The sequence below is a fragment of the Pleuronectes platessa genome, chromosome 1 (genome assembly GCF_947347685.1).
Source record: "Pleuronectes platessa chromosome 1, fPlePla1.1, whole genome shotgun sequence".
NCBI lineage: Eukaryota > Metazoa > Chordata > Actinopteri > Pleuronectiformes > Pleuronectidae > Pleuronectes > Pleuronectes platessa.
The window spans coordinates 25,584,286-25,604,736 of NC_070626.1; the positions used below are offsets into that span (position 1 = coordinate 25,584,286).

Consider the following 20,451-nt stretch of genomic DNA (forward strand, 5'->3'; position numbering starts at 1 on the left):
CATGTCCCTCACCTAGGAACTCAGTACGTGTGAAATGCCACTTAATGCGTCATTATGAACTGGTTTGGCTAACAATGGCTTGCTGGCTAACGTCAACAATGATCCTGTTGAACTGGAACACTATCAACTCAGATTACTTGGGTGTGACGTCATTCCGAGTGCCGAGCCCTAACACGTAATGGAACACGTATTTAAAGATGGAGGATGAGTGTTCACTTTCTCCCAATGTCCAGAAATAAAGCTGAAATATCCTGGATACGAACGCTGCCGTCTTGTGCATTTGGAGTCTGTGCAGTGGCGATGAAGGAATGGGGTGTCGAGGTCTCGTTGACACACAACTGTCAATCATGACGTTTTACCTGTTTTTATAGCATGAAGATGATACATCAGTATGATAGGAGCTTCCAAAAATGAGAAGCCATCTTTCAGAAAAATGTATTTGTTTTGTATTTTGATTGGTCCATGTCCAATCCACTAACATGGAGGAGGCGGCTTTTATAACCAATACTGCAGCCAAAACCACTCGCTCATTCACTCCTCCCAATTCACTCTATTGAGCGTTCTATTTGAATTATCATATAGTGAGCTAAATGAGAAAAACCAAGACTTCGGTCATTTCCTCTGGGTCATCATTGTTGTCGCACAATTGAAACATCCCACATCAACATCAGTTGGTTCATATCACACTGGGCATATTTTTCCACATGAATAAATAGAAACATATTCAGAGGCTGCACCAGCTTTCAGTTCTTTTCAAACGAGGCTTCTGATGGTCGCTGCCTTCGATCGAGTCCCATCAGAGGCTTTTCTGTTGTATCCTCTCATCTTAGAACGTGAGTGCATTGTGTTAAATGTGGCTCAGTTAGTGACCATTGGTTGAACACTAGTTTTCACAAGGCGTCGTTGGATACAACGATCCCACTTTACCAGGCATACGTATTCTAATTAAACATTCAGAGAGCTTTACAAGTTGCGAACTACTCACTATATAGAAAACTATAGAGTGAACTATACAGTCAGGAGTGAGTGATTTCAGACACAGCCTTGGAAATTATGATGTAGACAGCCATTTTCACTTCCTGATTGGTCCTTATCTCTCACACCATTTCCTTCCCTGATTTGTCACGCTCTTATATCTCTTATTTCAATGAAATTATTATTATCCGAATTTCCTTTTGGGGATGTTTCAAATTGACTCAGGTTTGATTTAAAGATAGAGAGTTCCAAAAAGTTAGCTAACAGTTTGAAGGGCAGCATGACAATAGCTTTGTCTAATCACAGGCCTTGAGAATGAGGGGTGTGTGTGTGTTATGCTTTAATTGTTTTCAATAAGTTTAAATGATTAAGGCGGAGTGATCTGGAGGTGAGGAGTTAGGCTTTTCATATCCCAGTTTGGTATCACCTATCATTCTACCACTGCTGAAAAAGTTAGCAAGAGGAGAGGTGGATTTGTTCAATGTTCAATATTGGTGATATCGAAATATGTCCCAGTTACAGTACATACAGACGACAACAACAAAGTAAAAGACATTGTAGGCTTGTAAAGATAATACAAATAAGAGGACAGACACAGACTTGTTGCAGGAAATAGACAGCAAACTTATAATTGACATTATTTTTATTTTTCATTGAATAGTTTCTAATTTTTTCCGTGCCTTCAGACCAAGATGTGAATAAGAAGGAACAAACAAATCCCCTGATCGAGTGTACAATTCTGTCATAAGAGAGAAACAAAAGATAACCATGGTCAATACAGCTCATTAACCATCTTTTTCTTAGCTGTTATGGCATTTATATACTGTTTTAAAGAGGACATATTCTTAATAAGCAACAATCTTTAACATATATTAGTATCCTAATCTGAAACCAAACTTGAACAAAAAGCTGTTCCCTGGGTTTGTGCATAAGGGCGTTGGACAAGTGGCCAAAGTAGAATGATGTTTGATCAGAAATCAATGCAAGCTGGCCTCCAGGAGACTGCTCAGAGACAGTGATAGACAACTCTGCGATCCACATCCTTCGTTACCATTCAGTTCTCTGTGTACACGCTGTGTGGCCATCCAATTCACAGGTACTCAGATAGCTAGAGTGGCTGATCTCATTTGCTGCAAATCCAGTGTAAAATTCATTGTCTATAAAAATATTGAGATTTACTTGAACATAACCTTCTGACTACGTTATAATAAAAACTCCAGATGTCCGTTGCAGTTGCACAGTGGGATGTACTGTATAAATATTGTATAAAATAAGGCAGTCTTTTCAGTAGGATAAACCAGATACAAAAATTTCTGGGAGAAAAATTGTTCAAGTCCAAAATGTTTTCACATATTTCTGCTGTTGTCAAATGTCAAGCGGTTTACAGCATTAAACCAAGAGTAAGGGATTGTTGCAACAATGAATGCACCCACACACCTACAGCCCAAACACACACTCCCCCTCACACACACACTCACACACACACACACACAACCACAAACTCCTGATGATCAACAATAACAGCTTATTCTCCAATGCAACATCCCATCCCTGGACAAATCACTGAGACGTAGACATTTTCTAATATTGTTTACAGTGCAATACAAAAGTGTTCATTCAAACTGGTACTGTACTTTTGATAAGAAAATAAAATGTTTAATATGGTAATGCTTCATATGAATAATAATTGTAAATTTTTGAGAGTTATAGTAGTATTTGTCTTCATCAGCTTTGGCTTCTCTTTCTCTTTTTTAAATTCATATTTTGTTCTTATTTATTTATCGACTAATTCCTTTATGAATTTTAATATAGAAAATATGGAACATCTACGAAAAATTAACATACCAAATCATCTGCAATTAGTTACCTATGATCATGATGTTGAGGTTTTTGTCTCTCACCAGTGGCCTAAAGTTAAGATCCACTCCCTGACCCAGAAAGAAAGCATCCCCCCATATGTCCGTGATGACAGCTACATGTCAACTTAAATGTGTTTCTGAAGGACACGTGAAAATATTGCCCAAAACAAGCATTGGAGTGTTCTTTCATGGTGTGGCCTCCAGGGGCAGAAGGAGCAGTCCTGCCTTGCTGCGAGCACAGGGATGAGATCACATGTGATGATATGGCCTGACAAGGACTGGACACAATATCCAGATCACGCTTCCATCCGCTCCCCCCTTCTTCTTCTTAAACAAACAGTGTTTACTTAACAGCAACTTCACAGGCAAACCGGAGAGCCCACTTGGTGATTAGGGGGACGGATGCTTTGCCAAAAGGTCTATAAAGGACCCTCTCTCAGTTAAGTCTCTTGAACAGCTACACTGTGAATGCCTGAGAGGCACAAGAAGTTCATAAGGATGCCGTTTGTGTCCGTGTCTGTTTGTCACAGTTCTCATCTGACAGGGCTGTAAAGCCAGCAACGTTTACTACTGCAACTGCCTGTCAGGAAGTCCTTCTGTGGTTTTTCTGCATCGACGGATGTGTGGACGCTTGGCGTGCTACAGAAGCAGGAGAGTGAAGGCGAGGAGGCCCTTTTGGCTGGCCGGGCTGGCAGGGGGAGAGAAGCCCCAGCAGGAGAGAGGACGGCTGCCCCGGACCGCAGCGTCCCAGGGCTGAACACTGCTGGGCCTACTCTGGAGGCGGTCGTAGGCTGTGCAGCTTTCTGTCGTCCAGGCCTTTCCAGTACTTGAAATTGTTGTCCAAGTGCTGCATAAGATTGGGGAGGTCTGCAAAAGCTGAGGAGAAGAGATAAGAAGTTGAAGCATTATATATGAGACTTGTCATTTGTTTTAACATTTTTCCAAGGATGTTACGTTATCGCCTTTGTATGTTTATTGGTCAGTTAGTTAGCAGGATTCCAGAAAATCGACTGAGTGGATGACCACGAAACCCGATGGAAGGATGTGGTGATGGTACATGAGTCAAAAGTCTCTCTTTGAAATGCGTAATAACATAATAACATTTCCTCTTTAAAAAATGGAGGAAGTAAAAACTAATAATTATTATTGCAGCGTGCATTTCTCTGCTGTGTGGTCTTACCGTCCCATGCATCAAACATGTCCGTGATGAAGTAGTCTATGAAGGAAATCTGGGACTTCGGGATGCTACAGGTGTTTCGGTCAAACACTGGCATAACCACTGGTAAACCTTGTCTCTTCTCTTCGTCCGTCTGTAGAAGAGACAAAAGGCACGAGTGATCATCACGCACAGTAATACAGGCAAGAATAAAGGACAAAGAAACACAGTGAAGATGCTTGACCTTTCTCCTCTCACCACAAGCAACTACATTCTTTCTCCATACCTGTGCAAAATACTCCTCTGAGATGCGTCCAGCCCACTCTATGCAGAGCTCCTGAGGCCTGCATGGATTGGAGATGTCCGCACACTTGATCAGCATCCGCTTGATAAGGATACGATTCTCAGGAGTCGTCAGAACGCCTTTGACAGATTCCTCGTCACCGTTTGCCTTAAAAAAAAAGAGAAGTAAAGTTCTGCCTATTATTATTCGCAAAAAGCAGCTGAATAGGTTTAAAAATAACTGAGCGTGTCTGTGCATGAACCCAAATGGGGGGGAAAAGCTTGCCACCGGCATTAGATAATGTCTTAGTTTTCTTAATGTCAAAGGAGAGTCTGTATTCAGTGTGTGATAGATCTTAGTTACACATGTAAAAGAGTAGAGCATGCTTCATGCAGTCACATGGTTTTCTGGCTATAAGAAACACTTTAAGTGAAAAAGAAAATCTGAGATTTCAAATAAATAATTTTAGGCTATGTGTCATCTAAGAGGTAGAAAATCATCTGATCAGCCTGTCGACTGAATTAACAACAGGAAAGTGGAGCATCTTGACAACAAAATACTTTATCTTTTGACTCATCAGAATTACATTATCATAACTACCAGGACTTGAGCATGAAACTGTCTTCTTGCCGGTTATTTCCTCTTTTTCTTGAGATATTGTGACGGTTTTTGAAATAAATTATTTCTCGTACTATTTTTACTTTATTTTATGACTTCTTTCTCATTAAATAAGAACTTCTCATACATTCTCTAAACAAACAACCTAATCATGTGTTGTAAGAAGGACAGAAGTAAGATTCCATGTGCCAACGTGACTGAAGTTAACTACACAATTACACCAGATATGTGACAAAAATAGCTACAACTCTTTATCAAAGCGTGTACCTTCTTTTATTGACCTTATATCAAACTCATACCCACGTGAACGTTTTAAGGCAGTGATTGCATTCAATATAAGAACTTAGGGACAAATCATCATCGGGGTAATTTATTTGTATTATTCCTGCCTTTAAGAGGCAAGAGCAATTTTAAATGTCTGTGTTGAGAATTCCTCACAGAGATGAGAAAGATGTTACCAGGTTGTAAAATTCTCTCCCTGCAAAGTTATTTGTGCCCAGGCAACAACAGACCACAAGTCCCCTGCACCGGTATCCCCATCTCCAGAGCTCCAACACTATTGTTGTACGTGTACTGTGAAGTAAGTGTGATTCTTCAACAGCACGTGACACCAATGATGAGACAATATTTAAATAAATGTGTTTATATGAATTATCTAAATGCTCCAGTGTTTCCTTCCTGCTCTGACTCAACACTGATCTGTTGCAAAAAATGGGAAGAACTATTTCTACACAGTTAGAAACATTAAAACAGTTGAATTTTCATTTAGTTTGTAATCTCACCCCGTTCTCATCCAGAGCAGCCAGTGGCTTGTTGATGCTGTTGACAAATTTGTTAACATGTTCAAAATGTTTTGTCATCTCCGTGGCGAGCACCATATCAATGATGGCCTGTCGTAGTGTTCGATATTCATTCCTAAAGAGAGAGAGAGAGGGGGAGAGAGATTGACAGACATCAGATGAGAGAAGGGCAGGAGAGAGAGAAGAGAAGAAAGAGGGAACAGAGAGATGACAGAGTGGTAAATAGCACAGAAACCCGTGTGAACAGTTTTCCTCCTCTGACTGCCATGACAGTAGCGATGAATGGAAGCTTTGTTCACCTTCCCCCTCTGAGGGGACCAGCACATGTGAGCTTTTCTGCTTTGGGACTCAAATCACATTACTACCCAGCCGCTGTCAACACACACAAACACACACACAACACACATACACACACAACACACAAACAACACAGTACTTCACGTGCTGTCTGTATCATAAACTATTTATCATAAGAATTGCAATACTTTAAACCAATTCCAAATAGAATATGGAGCTGCAATATTAATAGTAAGAAAACTGATTAATTAAAACAATGTTGATAACAGTTGTTATTATTATTATTAATAACAATAATAGCATTATTCAGCTACACTGAGGCAACAGATCAAGCAAAACAAAACTTTCAATCTGCTGAATGTGTTTGTAAACTTTTGAAGCAACTCTGGAGACTATTGGTTTAGATTCTTACTTCAAATATGCACATCTATACAATAATATTTATTTCAGACTTGAAGCCACACACAAGAACTGCTTTCACCTAATTTACAGATACATTTGACTCCTGACTCTGTGATCTTCAGTTGGGCAGACAACTTAAAATGTCAACTTTTTTCCAGGTGACCAGGCGTCGCAAATCTCCCACCTTTCAATGTTCTTGAAGATGTTGCACTTGTCGTCTCTCGTGGTGATCTGGAAGGCCAGTGCTGCATGGTGGCTCTCTAACACAGCTGTGTCATTGTAGAGGATGGCGAGCTCGCTCCCCGCGTTGCACAGGAAGCTGTTGGTGCGGCCCGGGTGGTCCACATCGTGCACGGTAGCAGCGATCAGGGCAGCCACCTCGTCAATGGGATCCAAACTTTGCTGTAGGTGCAGATGACATGAAAACCAGGGAGACAGTGAGGATGTTGGGGAAGAAGAAGCAGTAGCTCTTGTATCTTGTGAAAGAGAGTTGTGATTAAATAATACGATAATCAAAAAAAATGTTGCCCTTATTTTAGCTGCATTTGCAAGAGATGAGGATTTCCTTAGATTTCCAAAAGTATGGAACTAATTCAATTGGCTGATAATAAATGTGTATGATACGTCTACACTGCAAAAAACTTGCATAGATAACAAAAACATTTGCAATTACAAGTGTTGGCATCATGATAATTTATTAGGTAATTTATTGCACGCTGGATAGTTGTGTCACAGGGGTGTAAAAAGTACAAACATATTAGCAAAGGAAACCAAAATAAATCAAATAAAGATCATACAAAATTATGAATAATTCTAATTATCTCCAGCAACTGTCTGCAGAGTTCAGGGAACCATTAACCTTGAGTTATGTAACTTCACAGTTCGCTGGCTAGGCCAATGAAAGATCCTGCCCCTGAGATCAGAAATAGACAGTTTGGTAATCAGCTTAGCATGTGTAGGCCCTCGACTGCTTGCTGAGCACCTGACACACTTGGGAAAAGACCACGACTCTCAGGACAAAGTCGACTCAGACAGGACACCTGACAGTCAAGACAGAGCAGGGAGCGACGCTCAGTAGAATCAATAGAAAATCCAAACAACAACAGACTGTATGTGTTTGGACCCTCAAAATGTTCAATGCCACGTACTAACCCATATAACAGCCAAGCTAACTTCTTAAGCCGCTCTTAAACCCCATCTTAAAAAAAAGCTAATAATGAGAAGTAAAGCGACAACATCATAAATACTGTGGAGTCATTTCTTTACATTCTCTCAATAATTAATCACAGATTTAGTGAATACATTTTCAGCAAAAAAATTGAATTATCACCACAAAATATCCTGGAAACCCCAAACCATAAAAGACCAGCAAACATGTTGTTAGAACAATAATCATAATAAAAAAAACATTAATAATATTTTATTAATTTAATTTATGTCTACCAGCTAATTTTTCATTTAAAAAATGTACGATTAATTTTGTATTATTAGTGTTTGTGAATTTACCTTGACCCTCTCCTTGCTCAGGAAATAGGCTGTTGCGTGCAGGACATCAGCTGCATGACTGGAGTTGTGGTAGGAGTTACTGGAGTGGTAGTTAGCTTCAATCAATTGTAACCAGGAGCGCAGAGTTGCCTCAGGGCAGTTTAGGAATTCACAGACCCCAAAGCGAGAGAAGATCTTCAGGCCCAAGTAGGTCAAAGGCCTGCGGGAGGATCCAGCACAGTAGTTTAATATAAACTCTCATACCAAGCGCTCCCTCCATGCAAAATAAAATTTGACACAGTCCCTCTGGTCTGGCCTCACCGTTTCATGGTTGCGGCCTCCAAGTTGAAGACGTCAAAGTCCCAAGAGTCCTCAATCTCCATGGTTTTGGCGATGCGAGGGGGGATGTCATTTATGGACAGAGGAGTTGTCAGCTGGCTGGGGATATGGTGGGCATCTGTGAGCAAAGGAAGAGACAAGAGGAGGCGTTCACATAAGAGGGGGAAGTTAAAAAATAGTTGTTCCCTGACTCTGGATGAATAATACAAGGAGAAAAAAAAAAACAGAGCAATTCATATCATCATGCTTTATGCAAACTTACGTTTTGTGGAAAGTATGTATTCGTTTCCTGACAATCTGCGTAAACCATCCTGTGAACATGAAAGAAAGAAAAAAAGAGTGAGGGACGGAGGAAGGGAGTGTTGAAAACTGACTGAGCACATACAGTTCATTAGTTCACCATTATCCAACACATGTTGGGTTTAGGAGCACGGACCTAAAGTTTAAACTACTAATAAACACAGATTTAGCCACAAGTCAGGGGGGAATTCCACCAGAGAAGTACTTAATAAAACATTACTTTAAGTCCACTTTTTAAACATTTTAAAATTGGACTTCTGGGGGTCAATGACGTCCCAAAAGCTATAACTTGAACCTAGAAAGCTTACTTTGTAATGATTTTCCCACAAAACACAGCCATTAAGACCTGGGTTTTAAAAATATGAATTGGTTTTTGGATCTCTCTGAATGCATCAGTGCATTTTGACAAAGATACACAAGGAAATGCGTTTGGACAGAGGCAAGAGCGGAACAAATCACCACGGAATAAATAAAAATGATAGTGATGAAAGTGATGTGGCAATATTTTGGTGGCTTTGTTGACACCACATTTCGTTGCCCCACAACAGCAGGAGTTTTAAATATTATAACCATATTTATGAACTAGATAGATGAGTCATGAATGACTGCAGAACACAGGCACATCTGTCAGATCATCTTAAATTACATTTGTCTCTGGGCATCTGTCCACCCCAGTAGTTAAACAACACGATCAGTCGTATTTAACAGCGTATAAAGATTTGGGATAGTAATGGGCTGAAGTTTAGCCACACTAGCACTTTAATGCAATTTAACGATCCTCGGAGGACCATTCTGCCTCTAGCGCCACCATGAGGCAGTTGTTGTTTTGAAATATGGCATTATTCACATTTATAAATGAATGCTCCTCATTGGATGAATCAATGACCTCTGTGACCTTAGTCCTTTTTCTCGTGCCATTACCATTATCCATGCATTTGTTTCATGCTAACTTGAAACTGAAGCTGATTGAGCTAATACTGAGTATTTAGTGCTAATAAGCAACTGCTATAACTAGCTTTTGTCAACCACAAGCATGTTAGCACATAACTAGCTTTTGTCACTGTGCGTATGTTAGCATATAACTAGCTTTTGTAACTGTGCGTATTGTTAGCATATAACTAGCTTTTGTCACCATGAGCATGTTAGCATATAACTCGCTTTTGTCCCTGTGCGTATGTTAGCATATAACTAGCTTTTGTCACTTTGAGCATGTTAGCATATAACTAGCTTTTGTCCCTGTGCGTATGTTATCATATAACTAGCTTTTGTCACCATGAGCATGTTAGCATATAACTCGCTTTTGTCCCTGTGCGTATGTTATCATATAACTAGCTTTTGTCACCATGAGCATGTTAGCATATAACTAGCTTTTGTCCCGGTGCGTATGTTAGCATGTAACTAGCTTTTGTCACTGTAAGCCTGTTAGCATATAACTAGCTTTTGTCACTGTGAGCATGTTAGCATATAACTAGCTTTTGTCCCTTTGCGTATGTTAGCATTATACTAGCTTTTATCACTGTAAGCATGTTAGCATTAAACTAGCTTTTATCACTGTAAGCATGTTAGCATTAAACTAGCTTTTGTCACTGTGTGCATCTTAGCATTAAACTAGCTTTTGTCACTGTAAGCACGTTAGCATATATGTAGCATAAATCTGTCTCTGTAAATAAAATGTTAGAAGCCTAAAAACATGGGAAACATTGTGAGCATTGAACCCTCCACTTCTTCCAAACACCTTTGCCATTCGTCAGCTCAGCCACTGACAGGCCCATATCATGCAGCCATTTGTATTTTGGGCGTCAGCGACACATGGGTGTGTGTTGCGAGCGGGTGAAATGTTTACCTCACAAGTGAAAAAGGAAGAGCAGACGGGCTCATCTTTGACCCGAGCATTGTCTCATGATGGCGCTGCCTCTGTACACACTGGCTATTTTAAGACTTTCTCCCCAGAAAGATGACAGCTCCTCTCCTAACGCCGACCGGCTCTTCGGAGTTCAGAGCTCGCACACCTCACACCATGAGCCAAGAGATAACAAATGCAAGCAGGCACCTCATACATTTTTTTTAATAGTACGTAAATAATCCTCTAACCCCAAAAAGCAAACCTCATGGTTTCTCCCGTTTCATCAGCCTCTACCTCTAGAATTACATGTGACACCTCTGTGTCTCCAGAGAGCGCATGTATAAGTGAAGCCGTGCTTATTCATCTGATCCAAAGAACAGGATGTTTCCAGGCCTGTGGAGCCGAGAGGAAGAGGTTCATGTGAGTGTGGGGGGGGGGGGGGGGGGAAGAGAGAGGGGGCGAGGGGGGGGAGGGAGAGGGGGGGAGACAGGGAGGGCGGGGTGGGTTTTCCTCTCCAGCCTACAGGAGCACAAAGGACAATCTAACACTTCCTTTGGGGTCGTTGCCAAGACTGCCAACTTGGCACTCTTTCTACTTCTCTACTTCACCATTGCTGTCTGTTAATCCCTCTCTCTCTCTCTCTCTCTCTCTCCCTCCGAAAAAATCCTCACTAAAAAAGATGCGCACATTACAGCATCTCCGTTTTCTTTCAAGGGGTGTCCACGTAGACCCTCCTGTTATCACCCCCCCCTGCAAATGCTCCCCATGCGAGTTATCACACGGGAGTCGCTTCAGGAAGCTGCTTGGGTGTTTCAGACCCAGGCCAAGGACCCCTGTGCTCTCAGGGACCCACCGCTTACCGTCATCAGCCCGCCCACGAGGTCGTTCGTGTGGGGGTCTTCATCCTTGTTGCCGAACTGTGGGGAGTAGAGCTCAGTGGTCCTCAGGATCTCCAGCACTCGGTCCAAGGCTTCTGCTACGGGCATGGGGCTGCTTTCCTGCGCTGCATTGATGATGTTGATTACCTTGAAGGGGAAAAAAACAAACAAGGGATCTTAATATTTATATAATGATAGAACAGCTCCCCAAACATGAAGCCGAACCACCTTGATTGCCCCCTGGTGGCTGGCTGAAGTATGGGTCATAAACCCTGCCTCCTCCGTGTTGGCAGATGGGACAAGGAACCAACTACAAAGTCAAAGTACACGTTGAATACGTATTTTTCTCAAAGATGGTTTCTGTCATTCTAGGCATCACACTGATGTTTCTTCAAGTGATCATGTCTATAATACGTTTGGTTTTAATTATGTATTTGATGTTATACACACCGGGTGAAACGTTACGATCGACTGCTGAGACTAACTCGCGATTGGTCATGAACATGTATCGACAGGACCTTGATTCCAAGGCTGTATATCTCCATCATTACTGCACAGACTCCAGCTACAAATGACGGTAGGAAATGGAAATCTATCAGAATATCCTCAATAATTTATAAACGGTTTAATCCGTGGTTTGTCAATGTGATGTCACCGCAACAGACCCTCAGAAAATTACTGCTCCTGGCTAAGAAATAGTAATATTTTGAAACCATGAATTGTAGATTGAACACTTTCATTTTTGTACGAGTTAAAATATGAGATAGAATGTGGTCATAGTTAAGCATTAAAATGTGTTGGCCTGAAATTTAATATATCCAAACTTTCAAATGATTTGTTGAAATTTGTTGTGGCAGTTGAATAAGGGGAGATAAAAGCATATTACGTACTCTCTGTCTCTAAAGTAAAAATATATTTATTATGTTAAAATAAAGTAAAGTAAAGCATTGTGAAATCATTCACGCACGTGAACGTTCTAACAAGTGAACTTGGTAGGGTTAACAATGGGCACCTATGGCGAGGTCATCAAGCATGTGCAAGAACACAAGTTCTATGTAACTCATTTCCACACAAACAGTACCAGCAGTTCTATCAGTGCTTTATTCTAGAGAGGATGACGCCTCCAGGGACTGACTACACAGTCAAATGATAGAACAGAGGAACTGCAGTGAGTCATATGACCCGTCCCTGGGGACTTTCTCTGTTTCCGACTATCCACGCTGCAGACTGCATTTAACCAGTGAAGCAGCAGGTCATTCTGGTGCAGCTTGCTTTCCTGTCTTGTTGCATGAAATGTGGCGTTTTATCAGCCGGTCTCCTCTTGACATGGTCTGCGTGGCCTGAGCCTCCCCACTCGTAGCTGTACAAGAAGAGCTCATGGCGATTTGTGGCAGGTTTTATAACCCAGAGAGTTTGGTCATGAGACACAGATCATCAGTACAAAGAGCCGATCACATGATGGAGGCTGGGAGGGAAGATATGGAAGGAGATGAACCAACCTTGGTGATGGGAGCTTCTATAGTCATGGAGTGGATGCGGGCCATTGAGGAGTGTCTTCGCTGTGAGCTCCCTGGAAACAAGACGTGTTATAAACTCAAACTTTGAAAACAACAAATTAAGCTGTTCCTTTCCAAAGAGTTTGTTGTGTATGTGTGTGTGTCCAATCAACACTTAACGCAAACAGACTACTGGGAAGGTTTCACAACCTGGAAAGAAACACCCAGACTTTCCATCATCTATCTCCCCTCACTCTCACCATCGCTCCCCCGAGACGTTGTGGACCTCACGTCCAGAGAGCCTTTCCTCCTGTCTTTGTGCTTACTGGATTGGATGTCTGGGGAGAAGAAGATGATTTCCATTAACACACACAAAAACAGTTTAAGTTTAGTGACCGGCTGACATTGGCTCCGCCTCCATACTCTTGTACTTGGAGGAATGGGAACAGCAATTTAAATGTATCTATTTCCTTTCAATTACTTAGATCTGTCGTGGGCATTTAAAGCATAATGCAGGTGTTTCACTCTCATTTTTTTATCTCAACCAATTCCAAATTAAAAAGTGTTTTGTCTCGAAACCATTCGTGCAGCATGAGGGACAAAGAATCTTCTGTGGATTATAAGTCAACCATAATTTTCTTGACTTTCTCTGCCTTAATTTAGACTTTACATCACATATGGCTCCGACCAAGACAACTAATTCCAAGTGTGTGATTTGATTTGAAGGGGATTTAATGTTATAAAGGGATTAACATAAAGTCATGAAACTGTTCTCTTATTATTTCTTCATCTGAGGAAGCACACAGCTTGGGACAGTCTGTACATTTAAGTTCAAAATTACAGAAACAGGGTTATTTCTGTTTTCTTTTCAATTTCTGACTGTGCTTGTAATAAAGTAAACTTAAGACTTGCAATATAGAGACAAATTAAATTAAGAAATAAAACCAATTAAAACCCCAGTCACTTTGTCTGGCCAGAGGCAAGTAATATAAAGCTGGTGATACAGTCTTATAAACCAAAAACAATGTTTAAAAGTGACTAGCTTACAATAAGCTGTGGAAAGGACAAGGACACAGCAGAGTTATGATCCCTGTTGTACAGGTATGTGCTCTATCAAGTGTGTTATTCTAATCTAGAGGCAAGGTAATACTGGACAATCTTTGCCTTTATATGGACCAGAGAGAATTTCAGGTTGGATCTTACCTGTCTGAGACTCTGCCTGCACACGTTCACCGGGTTTTTCACTCTGTGTGAATAGAGAGGAAAAGCAAATTCATGTATTCAGGCCAGAAAGCTCCTTTCACTCAACGACTCCATCGAGACCTGGTGTTAACATCAGACCTGAGTGATCCCATCACGTCAGTTTCTTAATAAATACATTTTAACGTTTGTCAGTGTCCAGACATAGAATTATCTGTGGACACCAAACAATACAATATATCTTCCCTCTCTCCAACCATTCAAACATCTGGTTAAAATATAGTAACTTGAAAGTTCAAAGCATATGATACCATCCTAAAACTGAGGTCCTAGAAATGTGGTCCTGAAACTGCAGGAACAGAGTATTGACATTTCCTTATGAGTAAAGTCTTAGTTCAGGCCTCTCCCATCTCTCCTTCTTACACTCACAACAGACACATCTGTATCATGCACCAGACATAATAACAATATCATTTGGTTTTCATGAACAGAAATGACCTGCGTATTTATTTGCATAAAGAGACGTATTTTTTATGAACAGACAAACTTAAAGCTGTTGTGATGGGATCGCTCAGGACATGGTCAGAACAGGGCAATTATCAAATCAGCAAAAATGGAAAAGATGTCTCACCTTATTATTATCATTTAAAGGCCTGTTGAAAGACACATAGTGTCTGATTTTTCTGTGAAAAACAGAGAGGCTTATTAGTAACCATGACAAAATAAAAGGGATACAAACAACCAAAAGAGTTCCTCGGTACTTTACTGTCACTCACCCTCCCTGTCCAATTACAGGTGTGATCTTCACATTTTGTTGAATGCTGTCTCCATTCTTCTTTTTGGCATAATAAATCCCCTGCCACTCCTGCAACCATAACAAGACAGAACCACAGGGGAGGAAACATCATGTAAAGATCAGGAACATATTTATAAAAATCAACAAAATAAAAGTTCTTAAATTATCCTAAAAGTGGGTGTGGACGCAAATCAAATCAAACTGTATTTTGTAAGGCACATATTCACAAATAGTAGTGGACTGGCTGTAGCTTGGCAGTGTCTGTGGTGCAGGTCAGACGCTGAGTGTTTCATAGAGCACCAAGCGGCTTCAATGTGAAGGGGGAGCGCTCCTGGAGTCCGGTGCCCTTGTTTCATGTCCCCCCCACCTACAGACTGCTATGGCAGCTTAAAAAGAACCTTCCTGCTGTTCAACCGACTGGGACTGACCTTCGCTCTCTGTGTGTAGTAAGATTACAGCGCTGCCATCAACCGTTGTTCTCATTCACATGAAACAGAGCTGCCGGACGGCCGCTGGTGCAGAGTGACAGCACACATGGATGCACGTGCTTGCATGCAGGCACAGACACAAAGGCAGCAGCAATTTTCTACCAGGCTTACAAGACTGATCTGATTGTGAAGCGATAGACTACAGAGACATCTCTGTCATTTGTCCAGATTGTGTTTGTAAGGAGATCTTTTACCATCTCCGCCAAGGAGGTTATGTTTTCCTCAGGATCCGTCTGATCGTTAGCAGGATTATACAAAAACTACTGGACAGATTAGCACATAACCGGGTGGAAGGATGTGGCTGGGGTCGGGGAACCAATTCAATTTGAGTGCAGATCTGGATAAGGGGGCAGATCCAGGCTGTTTTTCTTTTACTTTATTCAACATTGCAAGATTGCATTTTGCAACATTTTGTATGATTCTTCAAAGAATAATCAATGTATCTTGACATGTTCAGGGGATTGGTATTGTGTATGTGTGCAATTCGGTGGAGATCCAAATCAAAATCCAGAATTTAAAATGTGGTTTCATGAGGAGCATGTTGGGCCTTTGTAGAGTTATTGGGCTTTTTGAGATCAAGTTCTTAATCATATAATTACCTGTATGAGATGATTTAATGAATGTTTATTACCTTTCCTTTCTGTATGCAGGAGTTTATTGTTTCAAGGAGATCAGGCTTATTCTTCTCACTTTTAGGCACTTCTACAATTTCCTTCCCTATTAGCTCGCCTTGTTGGTAGCCCATTATGGACTCGTAGGCAGGGTTCACGTACTGTGGAGGAGAGGCAAGGAGAGAGCTCAGGCACTGAAGGGTTAATCTGCTGTTGAGAAAATCCACACTCAACAGTTCAGACACAGATAAGACGATGACCTCTTGCCGACCAATAAACTGTTTTCAAAGAGGCGGATACATTTTTAGCACATTTAATTTTTACATGAAAACATAACATGATAAAGACAAGCTACAGGGGATTTAACAAAAGGAGCCATTCAGAGGGACGGAGACCGAAACTATCAATTCTTGAGATCTGGGGTCACAAGACATGAATGAACAGAGGGAGGGGGGGGAAGGGTGGTGTGGGGGGGGGGGGGGGGAGAGAGATAACTGTACACTACAATAAACTCTACAAGAAGTATGAAAATCTATAAGGAAACCTACTTGAATTACTTGATCTTCAGAAGTGATCTCTATGGCCTCCTGGCTTTGTTCTAGAGCTGTGAAAATAGCATTTGCAGCCCTTGTGCACATGGAGAGAGAACAGAAAAAAGAATTAAACTTTGCAACACTGTCCAGCATCGATTTATTTACATACAGTATATATGGTGAGCTTATAAATATCCATCTAACAACTCCGGAAGCCTCTGTCTCTCTGTGGCTTCTCAAGAACCGTTCATCTTATCAGCTTTGCACTTGGCATGTGTATTTCTAAAGGCCCAAGGAAGTGCAGCATCGTATTTACTGTGATTTGTGATACATACAATAAAAATAACAATAACTACAACTGATTCTCCATTTCTGGGTCTGTGTACTGAGTCGAGCTCTATTGAACTTTGACTAAACAGCTGAGTCGGCTCTTTGTGCAGCAGTGGAGGCGAAGCGTCAGGGTTTTTGCGGACTCACTCTCGCAACCGCTCTTTATTGACTGTATAGCTCAATCACTGCAGGTCATTTTGACGGTTTCAGAAAGAAAAGTGCAACCAGCATCCCCACAGGCCAAGCAAACAGCCCCGTGCAGAGAACAAACACTGCACTAGAAGTTCTTACTGAGATTTACACCAGCCAGTATCACCGACACAGCACGACTCACCTCAGTTTGAACTGCGCCCGCACCTCTCCGTGCTCCAGCTGAAGCAGCTCGTTGTAGCAGGCCATCATATTGGCATTCTCCACATATCTCTGAGGATCAGAGGGCAAAACCAAACAACCGGGGTCAATCAACGACTCAAGTAAAGTAATTACCATTTTCTAATCAGTGCCATGACATGATAGGTTAAAATACTCTAACACAATAAGTAACATGGGCAATGCAACTGTCTCCTGAGGAAATCTGGTGTCCTGCGTTACTTTTTGTGGTGATAGTCAGGATAGAATCAAATGTACGCAGGATATACACACACACACACACAATGTTTCTCACCCTATTAAAGCCAGCATTGATCAGGGGCATCACAGAGGCTTCTTCTCTGTCTGGCCTTAAAAAGAGAAAACATGTTAGCACCCAAACACTGACATGACTAATGCTTGTTTGGAGAACATCAGCGGGTTACACCATATGACATGCTGCAGGCCTACAGAGCTCTTAGTCATGCATTTAAATTCTAACAATACTCCAAACCCTTAAGCTACTGAAAAAGAAAAGAAAAAAGGCAGTGATGTAGAGGGGGGGGGGGGGGGGTCGGCGGATTGCACTTACCTTTTCACAACGGCGACTATCACAGTGTTTTCTGAAGAGTTGACCGCTCTAATTGACCTGAATGTAAACAGAGGGAGCCTTTTAGCCAGTGGAAAAGCCCGTAGCATCAAATCAATGTATTTTTCAGTTTTTCACGCTTGGATTCTCCCAGGCAGGCAGAGCCCAGTGGTGCAGCTCTGTGAGGAGGCCTAGACCTCTGAAAGAATGCTGTGTACAGGGCCACTCATCCGCCTGTGGTTTTCCCCAGCCAGTGGTCATAAAGGGCCTTTAGTTCCCCATCTGAGCTCGTGCGTGTACATTGAACATATGGATTGGCCAAAATGAATGGGGTTAACATACGCACTGGGCAGGGCAAATGAATGTTTGTAAATGTGTTTTTGGTTTGGGCAGACGCTAAAGATAGAGTTGGTATGGGCAGGCACCCGCTCGTTTCTCATTGGCGTGACTTTGCGATGGAAGCGAGGCAGCCCGAAGTGAGGCGGCCATTTAGCCCCACCGAGTCATAATCACACGTGTTTCCAGATATAATGAAACGCATGAAAAGCAGGGCTATAATCAGTCCTATCGAGATCATCTGGTTCGGATTATGTCATCAGCCTTTAATAACAGTCTCTACCAGAATTCAAATTCAATTTAACTGTGTCCGCTACATTAGTGACTCCAAACCAGGGGCACTTAGAGACGCAGCCGCCAGGAGCTCCATGAAAAGACAGTGGAGCAGTGAAACTCCTTTGAAAATGTCATTAAACAAATTTATCCAAGTTTTGAGTCAGCTGCACAGATAGATAGTTTAAAGTAATGTATCAATATTAAATAGTTAAATAGTTAGAATTAATGCATGTGATCATTTGGTAAAATAGTTACAAAAAATCCTAGTGGACAAAGGCATGTATAACAAATCGTAATATTAGTAGATAAAATAGTTGAAATAGTTACTTTCATCCAGTTTAACTAGCTCACTCAAGTAGTTTGTAAAGTTAAAGTAAAGTTTAATGGATGAAAGTTAAAATTGTAAAAAGCTACTTTAATGGATAGAATAGTTCAAGTAGTTAAAAGTAATGTTAGTGGATAACATAGCAAAAAGTAATATATTGCTCTAATGACATTGTTAATGTAGTAAAATCGTCGAGATCATTAGTTAAACTTTATGGACAACTGGCAGCAGCGTTCAGCCTCGGCTCATCCAGGTTTGTAGCTTGAAACTTGACCCCACTGACCTCCCAGCAGGACACTGACACACTTACAGTACATTTCATTCATAAGAACTATATTTAATTGTACACAAACACTTGTAAACCTCTACACTACTTCATTCCAGAGGTACAACTTGAAGTGCGAGTACATTGATGGTGAGAGAAGTCACTTACCGGCATAGTGCTTCAGCGTCAAAGTGTCTGGAATGTCTGTGGTCAATGATGACAAGGTCGTGATGCTTCTCCAAGAAGCATTCAAGAGCCGACTCGGGTGTTCGCGCCATGCTGCACCTGAAGTTCGCCTTCTCACATGCCCAGCAGAAGCCATTACTCTGACTGTCCTCTTTGGCAAAAACTAAAAGTACCTGCAAAGACAAGAAGTGGATAAGCACACATAATGTATATATATATATATATATATCAGTCTATATCAGCAGATTTATATTTTGAATGTCCTCTTCCAATGTCTTACTATTGTTACTTCTGATAAGTAAGTCATCTAAATATTAGAGTCACAATATCCAAGTGGACAAAATACACTTAAAACAAATGCTAGAACAAACTGAAGTTATATGTTATGTATTTTAATACTTGTGTTAGATTGATAAAAGTATTTCCATTGCTTGACCAAGGCAAAAATACGCTGATCTGACACAAGAATAAAACCAATCCAATTTAAATATGAAAACAATCCATCAGCATTTCCCAGAATCCAAAGTGAAATCCAACTCATATGATATACAGAGAAGAACCAGCAACGTCCAAATGAAATTCAATTTTGATATTTGTGGTTAATTTTTTTTTTATGTAAATGAAATTAATGTTATTATTGCAGAATGAATTGATTCATCCACAAACTGTTGCACCAATTACATGATTGTTGCAGGGGCAAAACCTGCAAAGCCTCTTGTAGATGTACAATAGTTTTGTATTTCTTAAGATTATGTGAACATCTATCTGCCAGAGAAATGATTGAAATTATGAATTTATGACTCGTGGGTTGGGTTTGCAGGAAATGATTTAATGCACAACATACGAGAACTATGAGGCTGATATGTTGCTTTAATCTGATTTGGGAAACCGACAAAACAAAAAAAAGCCACACCCAATTTAAAATTAGAAAAACACTTTTTGACATTTCTGTTTGATAGATTACTTTAAAAACATATGTTCCTTTAGGTAATATGTCAGTGGCAAAACCTGCATGTATATAAGGACTCATTGTTTGTATCTGTGGAGACTCTCAGCTCTCCAGGTCATGGCATCTTCAGAAGTTGTACATAAGCACACATCATGTGTTTCTAGAAAAAGTTTCAGGCTTTTGTACGAGATGTGAAACTTCTTCAAGAAACACAAGCCAGTGCAGCTGCCTGTGTGACTATGTTCACATCTTATGTACAACTTCTTACGACTCATTGAAATGTGTTTCTGTACAACATACGAGAACTAAGAGGCCGAATCGTCGCTGTAACCCGAGTTGTGACACTGGTTGGCCTCCACTCTGTTCTATAAAATGAGCGAAAGACAAAAGAGAGCAACAGGAAAACATGACTTGGATTTGCCGGGTGAAGCTCGGAGTTGTCAGCACGTCATCTGTTCGTTCGTTCTCATTTGCGCCCGTCGTACTAA

General features: G+C 41.0%; 1 protein-coding gene across 1 annotated transcript in view; it reads right to left on the reverse strand.

The window, feature by feature from the left end:
* Window positions 1-1,600: 1,600 nt before the first annotated feature.
* The window catches only part of pde8a (phosphodiesterase 8A), a 40,548-nt gene continuing 21,697 nt past the window's right edge, over window positions 1,601-20,451 (reverse strand). Inside the window, exons 3-22 of the mRNA XM_053439826.1 lie at window positions 18,997-19,187; window positions 17,630-17,686; window positions 17,354-17,408; window positions 17,024-17,112; window positions 16,375-16,453; window positions 15,847-15,987; window positions 14,708-14,796; window positions 14,563-14,614; window positions 13,935-13,977; window positions 12,992-13,069; window positions 12,735-12,805; window positions 11,218-11,382; window positions 8,477-8,525; window positions 8,197-8,332; window positions 7,897-8,095; window positions 6,575-6,792; window positions 5,674-5,806; window positions 4,277-4,441; window positions 4,015-4,144; window positions 1,601-3,710 (exon numbers count right to left, since the gene is read on the reverse strand). Of these exons, the coding sequence (XP_053295801.1) occupies window positions 3,604-3,710; window positions 4,015-4,144; window positions 4,277-4,441; window positions 5,674-5,806; window positions 6,575-6,792; window positions 7,897-8,095; window positions 8,197-8,332; window positions 8,477-8,525; window positions 11,218-11,382; window positions 12,735-12,805; window positions 12,992-13,069; window positions 13,935-13,977; window positions 14,563-14,614; window positions 14,708-14,796; window positions 15,847-15,987; window positions 16,375-16,453; window positions 17,024-17,112; window positions 17,354-17,408; window positions 17,630-17,686; window positions 18,997-19,187 (2,247 nt within the window). The 3' untranslated portion in view covers window positions 1,601-3,603. The remainder of the gene's footprint in view (window positions 3,711-4,014; window positions 4,145-4,276; window positions 4,442-5,673; window positions 5,807-6,574; window positions 6,793-7,896; window positions 8,096-8,196; window positions 8,333-8,476; window positions 8,526-11,217; window positions 11,383-12,734; window positions 12,806-12,991; window positions 13,070-13,934; window positions 13,978-14,562; window positions 14,615-14,707; window positions 14,797-15,846; window positions 15,988-16,374; window positions 16,454-17,023; window positions 17,113-17,353; window positions 17,409-17,629; window positions 17,687-18,996; window positions 19,188-20,451) is intronic.